Genomic DNA, 12066 nt, shown 5'->3' on the forward strand with positions numbered 1-12066 from the left:
AAACTATACTACACTGTGTTGGAAACTGAATATTGTCATCCACTTCATATTCCTCAGTGGGCTTTGGGTTGGTGTGGTATTTTATTCCACAAACAGGGACTGCATCTATCACTCTGTACTGTAAATACTCCTTATAATCACATAATGGAAAATACTGTACCCACTGAATAGGTAAACAGCTGTACTGGGAAGGTAGAAAACAGTGTTTTATTTACCTAAGTGATAGAAAAATAGTCTTCAAAAATACATTGTTCAACTTACGGGTTTCTATTAAAGTAGAATTTGTATGTACAGTAAGGCAGTACTTCCGTTAGCGATGATCTTTTAAATTAAAGTTAGTCTTTGGGGATTTTTTTTTCACTAACAGAAGACTAGGGTGTGTAATAAATTATCATGCTGAAATGAAGGAGGAAAACATTTTAGAAAGATTCACCACATGAAACTCATTTGCCTCTTATGTAAGAAAATTTCACTTTCTAAAACTCTATTCTCCAGAAACTTCAGAATGAAATACAATTTAGCAGGGGGGGGGGGGGAATCCATGCTTAATAAATTCAAACTATTTTAAGAAAAAATCGGAGGCATCCTTTTTATTTGCATATTGGCAATGCGTCATTAAGGTAATAGGAACGAATGTAAACAATTTGTCAGGTGTTCTAGAATGCACTCTTTTTTTAAAATGTGTTTAATTTGGTTAATCCTAATAAAATGAGAGAGGAGTGCTAAAGGTTAAGCAATTGGTCTTCAAAAGTGGTTTTCATGGCATTTTTCTCATATCTACCATCTTCCTGTGGTAAACAGTTTTGACTAGTTGATATCCTTCTGTCGTATACCAGACCATGAAAGCCTGTTCCAGGGGATACACCTATTGGCACTGTCCCTCAAGAATACTAAGCAATGTGCTTTTATTTCATTGAACACATAATTTTGTAACTGATAGCAAAACGTAACTCTACAAATCACACGAAACTAAACGATTTGTTCTGGAATCAACTGTTGGAGAAAGAGGCAACTGGTTGAAAATGGATCATGAAGACGAGTGACCTGGGAGTTTGGTAGTGTCATTCTAACCCCGTTCTCAAGCCTTCTCTGGTAGAGTGCATTTCATGTACTCTGTAGTGTTACCTGAAGGAAAATCACATTTTAACCCATCCTTCCATGAATCAAGCTCTCACTGAAAGGGGTGCATAAAACCTGTGGGATGCAGGTAATCCAGCCCACCGAGCTGGAGTCTGCAGCTGCTCGGGGCCGTGGGGAAGGAGGCCAGGTCTACCGCGGCTGGATTCTGTGGCAGGGATGGCGGGGCCTCCTTGGCCGGTTCTTCAAACGGAGCCAGGTTTTGCGCTCGCCGATCCTGCACCAACACCAGGATGTTGCTCTCCATCACCCGGGACACCTTCGAGTACTCCTTGCTGGTTTCAGGGGTGCTGGTCTTCTCCGCCCGGCCGCTGTGCTCGTTTTGTTTCGGGAGCAGCGCCAGCGCTCCATCTTTGCTGACTTTGTGGATCTCCACGTACTCCAAGGGTTTAGCAGAGGTCAAGGGGGTCTTGTCCTGGGGCAGCAGCCGTGCCGCATCTTGGTCGGTCTTGGAACGGAAGCTTTCTGACTCCCCGCGCTCAGCTGCCTTTCCTTCCCCGCCAGTCTCAATGGTTTGTGAGGGTGTTAAAGCACGTGTGTCTGTTTTGTCCAACAAAGTGGATGCAGCACCTGCCGTGCCCAGGCCCAGCTTACACACATCAGCAACGCTGTGGTAAGATGACCTGGAGTAGTGCAGGCCAGGGGGCTGCAGCAAAGGCCACGTTGAAGATTGGGATCCGCTGGCATGAAGAGAGGGGATTTTGCCTTCCACGCTTGTGCTCTGAGGGCCTTGGGGCTGGGTAACGTTTGTTTCAGGTTTCTCTGCCTTCTCAAGGCCCTCAGGAGTGTGGAACTTGGAGGGATTGGCCCGAGGTTCATCACACTTTTCAGACAGAAGGGAAGGGCTGTCGCAGCTGCCCCGGCCAGAGTCACTGTCGGGATCCGAGTGCGTGGGCTTCACGCCTTGCCCCGGGTGTTCTTTGGAGTGAGCTGCCAGCAGCTGCTGGTCCCCACTGTCATCCACCTCTAAGAACTCCACCAGTAAGTCCTCGCAGTTGGAAGTGGGAGGGAAGTCTTGGCACCCCAGGGCGCTCAGAAGTTCCTCGGACTTGCCCTTCTATTAAAACACAGACACAAGGCAAGAAGGCTGTCAGGTTCATAACATTCCAAATGGACATTGCAGCCAAGTCTGTGTTCCTGACTACGGGCAGGTGGGACGTGGCCACGGCCTCGCAGAATTTCCCAGACGTCAGACATCTGTGTCCCAGGCCATCTAGAATCACCTCCTGGACTATTACTCACCTAATATTTTTCTTTAAGTCAATTCACGATTTTAACTTAGTCTTTCTCTAAGCAATAATGATCACGAGTTGAATGGGCAAGTAGTATATATGCATATAATAAAAATATAACTATTAAATAAGAAAAGCTTGGGAAACATCTAAACCCATAGTGCTCATGCGTGCACTTGGTACTGGGACTCACTAGTTCTGAAATTGGGTTGCTGGCCTCCTAACTGGCTCCCTCACCCCACGTTCTGGAGTCTGGTAGTGAGAAGTTGATTCTCATCTTTTCCTTCTTCTCTCCCTTCTCCTCTTCCTTGCTTCTCCCTCCCCATCCCTCCCTTCGCCTCCCATCCCACTCCTTCCTTTCCTTCTGCTCCATTTCCCCTCCCTCCCCTCCCTCCCCCGCTTCCTGCCAGCCCATATTCCCTCCATCTCCTTGGGTTCCTCTCCCTCCTTCTTCTCTCTATCCTCCTCTCCCCCGACTTCTCCTCCGGCCTCCTCTTCTTATTTTCCACGCTTCTCCAGATGCTCTGATTTAGGTCAGGGACTGGTGCCTAAATCTTGGCTCTATTACTTATTAAAGCTCTATGACTTTGGATAAGCTGTTCTGTGATCCTCAGTTTCTCCATTTGTAAAATAGGAATAATAGCACCCATCTGGGAAAGTTCTTTTGAGAATTAGGGGTAATGGCATTAAAAATCCAAGAACTTTTTCTTCGGACACAAAAAACAGTTTTTAAAAGTCATTAAGTCCCTGTGGCTACAAGGTCAAATTGCGAGCTAAACAATAATTCATTTAGTTAGCTGAGATGTTCATGCTGGGTCTATAAAGGTCAGTGCTAGAGACTGGATAGCAGAATAAGAGCCCAAATTCTGGGGCTCTAGTTCCTGCTCTGATATCTGCAATCAGAGTGAATGCCGTCAAGCCAAATTCCCCAGGACTCGCTCTTCACATTCTTGTGCTTTTGGCCTCACAGTAGCTGGGGTCAAGCGACAGTGTGTAGGTGACTGCTTTTATATACATCAGTGTTAAGCAGAAGGTCAAATTGAAACTATAGATTTCAACCTGCAGAGAAATTAAAAATGTTCTAACACCTCTTTTCATTGGAAACACTTAAATTTCATTCCCACTTGAATCGGTCTAAATGGGCCCTGGCAAACACCAGTTCCACTGTACTGAGCCAGTCTTAACTGAGCTCTCAAACTGAGCAAAAATTGCAATAGGATATTCTGTTACTATGGCCTTCTGTAAGGAACATTCAAGTGAGAGCTTACACCAAAGTATGACGGAGGGGCTGGTGGTAGGTTCCTCTTTCGTATTCATCAAAATATTCACCCTCTTTCTCAATTGATTATTTGTACATGTTTTAGATGGGGCTTATGAAAAGAGCTGATAAACCTAGCAAGCATTCCTATGTGTTTTGAGGTTTTCTTGGCTTTCTTTCATTGTCCTCTGGCACTCAGTATCTGATGGTAAGTACCCTCATGCTTCCCACATCTTTCTGTAAACACACCTGCTGAAGAGGAGGGACAGCTGGTCAAGGATGGCCGAGCTGACCAGGCTGCACTGATGGGAACTGTGTGCTCATGTGTAAAGATAATGAGTAGAGAGAAGCTGGTCACAATACATTCTTACCTCTGGACTTACCTCCAGCAGATGAGTATCAAATCCTTTTATTTTTGGCCCAGGAACTGGAGGAAGGATGCAGGTCACCATGCTATAAAAAGATTTGTGAGACAAGATAAATGACACATGTTTTCACTTTGTAATTTTTGAAAGATTAGCGTTATCTCCAAATAGCTGCTACATGGACTATGGTAGATAGAAGTTAGAGTTCCGAGGCTATGTGAAACTAACAATCAGTGGTGAAGACAATGAATACTTCTAGAGGTCAACATCAAAATGAATTCTCGCGGGCTTCCCTGGTGGCGGAGTGGTTGAGAGTCCGCCTGTCGATGCAGAGGACACGGGTTCGTGCCCCGGTCCGGGAAGATCCCACATGCCGCGGAGTGGCTGGGCCCGTGAGCCATGGCCGCTGAGCCTGCGTGTCCGGAGCCTGTGCTCCACAAGGGGAGGGCTCGCAGCAGTGAGAGGCCCGCGTACCGTAAAAAAAAAAAAAAAAAAAAGAATTCTCGCTAATTAACTCTGGCTGATTCTGAAGTGACTGGGGGTTATTTGCTGTTCTTGCCAGATTTTTACTATTTCACAACTGTGAGCCTCCATTTGATGGAAAGAGCGTCAACTTCAAATGTGTCTATTCTACTTTTGCTAGCACTGATAAAAGTTTTTCATGGTGAACACACTGCAACTAATGGCTAAAATGAGGTGCTTGAATTAGCTGTAGGTTTCCATCATTTTTGTATTGTCTTTCTTGGCCATTATCCCTGACAACCATGATTGGGAGGAGGGTTGATAGACAGTGAAGTACCTGTAGCCCTTCAAAGCCACTGCCCAGACCATAATCAAACAGATGACAGCAGAAAGAATGGCCACAAAGATCCACACGGTTGCATCTGTCATTGAGAAGTCTAAAAAGCAAACAGCCAGAAAGTTTTGATCACATACAGCATCATTAAAAACAAACAAACAAAACAAATCAATGAAATTTTGAACATAAGTTCCGCCCCTCCACACCTTTTCTGATTTGAACATCAATCCAGAGTAACATTAATGATGGATTTAGTTTTTTCCAATATTATTAAATTTTAAAGTGGCATATATTTTATAGTTCTCTAAAATTTTCAAGATCCTTAAAAATATTATTTGATTTGATACTTATATAGGAAGTCCAAGGGGACATGGTCAGTTGCAGTAATAATAATTTAAAAAGCTAACATTTATTAAGTTCTCAGTAAAAGCCATATGATGTTAAGCTCTTTATATATATTGCCTGTATGTAAACATGAGGAACTGAGACTGTAAGAGTGGTTTACCCAGAGGCATGTAGCTATAAAGTTGCAGTCTGGGATTTGAACCCAGGGCTTCTGCTTTTATTTAGTAAGAGCCAGGGCTGGACTGGATGCACACTTTTATGGCCTGTAATGCGGTGCTCTTTCCGGTATGCCAGTGCAAGCCCTGATACTTTGGCCAGGCAAGCTGTCACAAGAGCTAGGTTTCGCCATGCAGTTCTGGGCAAGACTTCTAACTCCACTGACCTTTAGTTTCCTCCCTTTCAGTTCCTAATGGCAATTCTGTTCTCTCTGAATACTTGAGATGGTTGGGAGGAACAAACAAGGTAAAGACTTTGTAAACTGTAAAGTACTTGGAAATGCAAATGATTCATTCCATGTAGAATGCCAGCCACCATGTTTAAGGGCACTTAAAGAATTGGGTGTCTTTTATACACTGTTCCTTGACTAAGAGACCAACATGTAATTGCCTTCAAGCACTGAAAATCAATTCATGCTTTTCAGATGGGATAGCGCCTTACAAATTTTAGGAGAACTAGATGATGACCTTGAATGATAGGAATGGGGCAGATGGGGAGGGCAGAATGACTGACCATCAAGCCCTCTGAGACATTTCAAGCCCATGACTGCAGACTTATCCTAGAAACTGGTCCTCACTGACAGTGACCCAGGGAGCAATGCTGTACTTACAAATGTCTTTGTGTTGAGAGGAGAGATGATAAACTCACCTCTACTCATTCTTCTGGCTAAGACTCAAAATAGTTTCTCTGTTAGTAGTTACTACATACAAATTTACCAAACTCATTCTATTTTAAAAATATTTAGGAGTATAAGCAAAAGAGAGCCAAGACACTCACCATTAGGTATCGGGATGGAGCTCTCTGGGCTCCACTCACTCCAGAATCCATGGTCTGGCTTGCAGTGAACCTGAACAAGGTATTTCTGCCCTGGATATAAGCTGAGAATCTTAAACTGAGTCTGCTGCCCAGCGAAATGAGTCTAAGGGAGGCCAAGGAAAACAGAAGTCACTCTGACTTGTGTTATGAAGAAAGAGACTTTTTCTATAGGCAGTAAACTATTGGAGGAGCGAGACAAAATGATCACACTTAGTAAATACCCTGTTCACACCATTCCACCCTCTCAGCCCACCCCTTCCTCCTGTTAAATACTGCTCACACAAAAATCAACAGGCTTTCTATCTCTCCATTGGGAACTCTAGTTCGGAAAGACAAATGTTCTGCTCCCTACACCTTGCTTTCTAAATTCTACATTATGGAAGGTGACTAGTTAATAAAATTGGAAAATTATTCTTTTCTAAACTCTAATAAAATAATTGATTCAAGGATCATTCACTGATGTAAAGCCACAAGGTGGAAGAGAACTGGGAATTCAGGAACACTGAAGCAATTGTGCACAAATTAAACATTACTTTACAATCAAGGGATCAAGATGTGATCTCCCCGATCCAGGGGCCACTTTTAACATCATTTATGGTAGGTTGACCAGATGGTCTTTGTTTCCTGATATGATGGAATATGAAGCATATATATCACCTCTGAAGTTTTCTTACCAAAAATTGTTCACCTGGAATCTAATCAAGTCTTTAGATCTAATGTCTGGTTACAGGAAATATGGGGACATAGAAATTGGTTAAATGACCTCACAAAGAACTAATCAGACAAATGCAGAAGGTGGGGCATTCTATGTGACAAGTGGCCCAGTCTCCTGAGCACGTTGAGAGTGAAGGGATATATCAGCCAGCCACAGTGAGTGATCCTGGAGTGGATTCTGGTTTGAACAAACCAGCTGTTAAAAATATTTTTTGAAGCAATTGGGGGAATTAAAATATGGACTGGCCATTAAATGATATTAAGGGATTCAAAAAGATGATATTAAGGAATTTCAATTAATTTTCTACATGTGATCCTATTATTTTGGCTATATTTGGAAATATTCCCTTTTTAAAAGAGACATATACTAAACTATTTAAGAGTAGATTATCATAATGCCTATAATTTATTGTACTATTTGTTTATAATGAAATATTTTAAAGTGAATAAAAATGCCATTAGCCGTGGACTGGTTACACTGAAATTTTTTCCTCCCACTTAGTGCCATTTAAGTACTCTCACAGATGTTAGATCTAAGTTATCCTGAGGGAGGTGGGCTGAAAACTTGGCAGAAGTGGCTGTTCAGTTGCAAGGAGCTAGGCATGGGAGAGCTGTAAAGATGAGCCCCCATCCATCCCAGTGGAGGGGAGAAGGCCCTTCCACACATGGGTGGGTAACATCAGCATCAGGAAGGCAACGTGGTGGCCCAATAATTAGGGGGCATGACCTATTCTCAGTTGGGGTACTTCATCTTTGCCAAAGGACAGGGTTCCCTCCAAAAGCTTCTGGTTGACTCACCTCCCACTCAGCTGCTTTCTCAGGTTTTAATCGAATTTCATACTGGAGTGTGAGCCAACCAGATCTTACATCAACCAGGGTGGGTGGAAACCATTTTATCCACAGATACGGTTTTCTGTCTTCTGGCTGTTTAAATTCCAAAGTCAGGTTCACAGGAGGGTCTGGTTCAACTGTAGACATGAAAGAAACTCCATATTTAGTCAAATATGGGTATTTGAATCCAGAACTATATGACTTAGAGGCAGATCTCTCTACCTTTTTTATCTCCATGGTTATGAGACACTTGGTATTTGATGTCAGGTTCCTTTAAGTACAGGTCTGTGAACGCCTCCTTAAGAGTGAGGTGCCTAGACCATACTCTCCAAAGCAATCTACAGATTTAGTGTATCAAATTACCCATGACATTTTTCACAGAAGTAGAACAAATAATCCTAAAATGTATATGGAACCATAAAAGACCCAGAATTGCCAAAGCAATCCTGAGGAAAAATAACAAAGCAAGAGGCATAACCCTCCCAGACTTCAGACAATACTACAAAGCTACAGTAATCAAAACAGTCTGGTATTGGCACAAAAACGGACATATGGATCAATGGAACAGAATAGAGAGCCCAGAAATAAACCCACACACCTATGGTCAATTAATCTTCAACAAGGGAGGCAAGAATATACAGTGGAGAAAAGACAATCTCTTCAGCAAGTGGTGTTGGGAAAGTTGGACAGCCACATGTAAATCAATGAAGTTAGAACACTCCCTCATACCATGCACAAAAATAAACTCAAAATGGGTTAAAGACAAATATAAGACATGACACCATAAAACTTTCAGAAGAGAACGTAGGCAAACATTCTCTGACATAAATCGTACAAATGTTTTCTTAGGTCTGTCTACCAAGGCAATAGAAATAAAAGCAAAAATAAACAAATGGGACCTAATCAAACTTACAAGCTTTTGCACTGCAAAGGAAACCATATACAAAATGAAAGGACAATGTACAGAATGGGAGAAAATACTTGCAAATGATGCAACCAACAAGGGCTTAATTCCCAAAATATACAAACAGCTCATACAATTCAATATCAAAAAAAAAAAAAAACACCAAATAACACAAACCAATTGAAAAATGGGCAAAAGACCTAAATAGACATTTCTGCAAAGAAGAAATACAGATGGCCAACAGGCACATGAAAAAATGCTCAACATTGCAAATTATTAGAGAAATGCGAACCAAAATTACAATAAGGTATCACCTCACACCGGTCAGAATGGCCATCATTAAAAAATCTACAAATAACAAATCCTGGAGAGGGTGTGGAGAAAAGGGAACCCTCCTACACTGTTGGTGGGAATGTAAATTGGTGCAGCCACCATGGAAAACTGAATGGAGGTTCCTCAAAAATCTAAAATTAGGGTTGCCATATGGTCCAGCAATCCCACTCCTGGGCATATATCCAGTCAAAACTATAATTCAAAAAGATACATGCACCTGTATGTTCATAGCAGCACTATTCACAATAGCCAAGACATGGAAACAACCTAAGTGTCCATCAACAGATGAATGGATAAAGAAGATGTGAGACACACACACACACACTGCAATACTACTCAGCCATAAAAAATAATGAAATAATGCCTAGAGATTATCATACTAAGTGAAGTAAGTCAGAAAGAGAAAGACAAATACCATATGATATTACTTGTATGTGGAATCTAAAATATGATACAAATGAACTTATCTACGAAACAGACTCATAGACATAGAGAACAGACTTGTGGTTGCCAAGAAGGAAGGGGGGTGGCAGAGAGATGGAGTGGGAGTTTGGGATTAGGAGATGCAAACTCATATATCGAATGGGTAAACAACATGGTCCTACTGTATAGCACAGGGAACTATACTAAGTATACTGTGATAAACCATAATGGAAAAGAATATAAAAAAGAACATATATATATATATATATATATATACGTATAACTGAATCATTTTGCTGTGCAGCAGAAATTAACACAACATTGTAAATCAGCTATACTTGAATAAAATAAATTTAAAAAAAGAGTGAGGGCCCTAGGATGCTGGCTTGCCTTACCCTAGTCTCAGCCCTGCTGGCCAGTCACATTTTCTCCATTCATTTCTTACCTCCTCAAATCAGTCTCCACTACAGGTGAGAGAAGGGTGAGTGTAACTCTAGTGGACTTGACATTATACCCTACAGTTGCTTAAAAAAATAGCTTTAGAAAATTTGCCACTAATCCTAATGCTTGTATGTTACTAAGTAAATACCTAAGAAAGATTGTTTTATATGGCCTTACTAAATAAATATCAGTTATTTAATATAAGTTTTAATTTGAACACAAGACTGAGAAATGCTGATCAAAACATCTTTGTACAAAGGTGCAAGTAAAATGTTCAAGATGAATCCTTGAAAGCAAAGTTTCTCAACCTCAGCATTATGTGTATTTTGACCAGATAATTCTTTGTGGTAGGGGCCTTCCTGAGCATTGTAGGACGTTAGCAGCATCTCTGGCCTCTCCCCATTAGAGGCCCTCTCTCCCTGTGTTGCAAACATCAAAAATATTTCCTGCCATTGCCAAGTACCCTATGCGAGGCAGAGAGCACCCAGTTGAGAATCACATTTCAAGTGTCCTCAGCATAGCTAAATATTTCTCAGTGACAACAATGAAATCTATTTCTGAGAGATTATGTGCCAATATCTTGTACCGCAGGTTATCGCTGGATGAGATTCAAGTTGGTAGACTTTACTGTGGTTAAAACTGTGTTGTAAATGAACTTCTGTGGCCTGTCACCAACACTGTATGCTGCAGGGTTATATGAGAATTCCATGAACACTTCTTTTATTATTTTGAAAAGTATGGCCCAACACATTCTTTCCCCAGAGAATTTGTTTTCCAGAGTCACTATGAATTGGATCCATTCATTAATTTCACTTTTTAAACATACTACTTTTCTTTAGTGATCCCATTTTTGTTTTTGTGGATAATCTTTGTTACAGCAGTTGTACATTTCAGAACTTCTCTTGCTTTCACTGTTTTGACCTTAAATATTTTAACACTTGAGGGCAGAATACTTGAGGACAAGGAAATTTAAGAAAGAAACTATGCAAATGGAATTATTTGGTGTTTAGCATTTTCAAGACTTCATATCTCAAGTAAATTTATATGAATGGAATTTATTTTATTCCTACTTGTCAGTGGGGTTACTTTTTGATTTTCTTAAGCTAAGATCAAGTTCTGTTTCCATCCCCATGCTCATTGCAATAATTTGCTGGGGAGAGACAGAATTCAAATGGGTACCAGTTGATGTTGCAAGCTTCTCTAGTTTTTAAGGATCAATCACTGATAACACGCCAATGGGATGACACTTGAGAGTCCTAGCCTGATTTTCCTTGTTGGTTGGTGTTAGGTAAGTCAGGAAGACTTGGGTGACCTTGAACCTAATTAGCTACTCCTTAGGTTAGCTAAGGCCAAGCCATCTCTTGTCCTAAGCCATCTCTTGTCCTAAGATTCCCTTTGTTGTCCCTGCTAACCCATACAGATCACTGCAGTTATGTCTCATCACCCTGCAGCTCAATATTGATCACGCACAGCAAGAAGCAGCTCTCAGGTCGATTTTGCTTCACTTTGCTAATGACTTCTCCAAACATCGTGGCTGTGACCCTGGCCTTCAGCCTTCTGTTCAAGCAGCACTATTTACTCCCCAAATTCTTTATTTTGAAAAGAATAGCTCCAGGTGCTAAGAAACATATGTATGTTGAGAATTGAATTTGGGGCAAAGCAGTTTGGAGCAATTCCTGTGGGTGGAGAAGCAGATGAGACGCTTCTAAGAGCTGCTACTCCATGAAGCAGTTCTGTCTTTCAGGGAGAAAAATCTCAGAAAAGAAATCCCAGCTTGCCAAGGGAGAAGGGGACATCGGTCGCAGGGGGAGGGCTGGAGAGAAGCATTGATAAGGGAAGCTAAATAGAACATTCCTGTTGGATGCAAGGGGATGGGAAGAAGGGTCAAAGGAAGGCATAAGGATTTTACTGTCTTACCATCATAAATAAAAATTGGTTTACTCAGCCATAAAAAAGGATGAAATAATGCCATTTACAGCGATATGGATGGACCTAGTGGTTATCATACTGAGTGAAGTAAGTCAGACAGAGAAAGACAAGTATTATATGATATCCCTTATTATGGAATCTAAAAAAAGGATACAAATGAACTTATTTACAAAACAGAAATAGAGTCACAGAGGTAGACAACAAACTTATGGTTACCAAGGGGGAAGGAGGGGGAGGGATAGATTGGGAGATTGGGATTGACATATACACACTACTATATATAAAATAGGTAACTAATAAGGACCTACTGTATAGCACAGGAA

The 12066-nt window shown here is 41.4% G+C and overlaps 1 protein-coding gene across 4 annotated transcripts in view; it reads right to left on the reverse strand.

Moving 5' to 3' along the window:
• Positions 1 to 575: 575 nt before the first annotated feature.
• The window catches only part of PRLR (prolactin receptor), a 165154-nt gene continuing 153663 nt past the window's right edge, over positions 576 to 12066 (reverse strand). For 3 of the 4 annotated variants that reach the window (XM_067730503.1, XM_067730507.1, XM_067730504.1), the window contains 5 exons: positions 7681 to 7850; positions 6130 to 6271; positions 4792 to 4891; positions 3999 to 4080; positions 576 to 2194 (listed from right to left, as the gene is read on the reverse strand). In XM_067730503.1, coding sequence (XP_067586604.1) covers positions 1172 to 2194; positions 3999 to 4080; positions 4792 to 4891; positions 6130 to 6271; positions 7681 to 7850 — 1517 coding nt within the window. In that variant the 3' untranslated portion in view covers positions 576 to 1171. The remainder of the gene's footprint in view (positions 2195 to 3998; positions 4081 to 4791; positions 4892 to 6129; positions 6272 to 7680; positions 7851 to 12066) is intronic. The other variant, XM_067730505.1, reaches the window with a different exon arrangement.

Source organism: Pseudorca crassidens, chromosome 3 (assembly GCF_039906515.1).
Source record: "Pseudorca crassidens isolate mPseCra1 chromosome 3, mPseCra1.hap1, whole genome shotgun sequence".
Taxonomy (NCBI): domain Eukaryota; kingdom Metazoa; phylum Chordata; class Mammalia; order Artiodactyla; family Delphinidae; genus Pseudorca; species Pseudorca crassidens.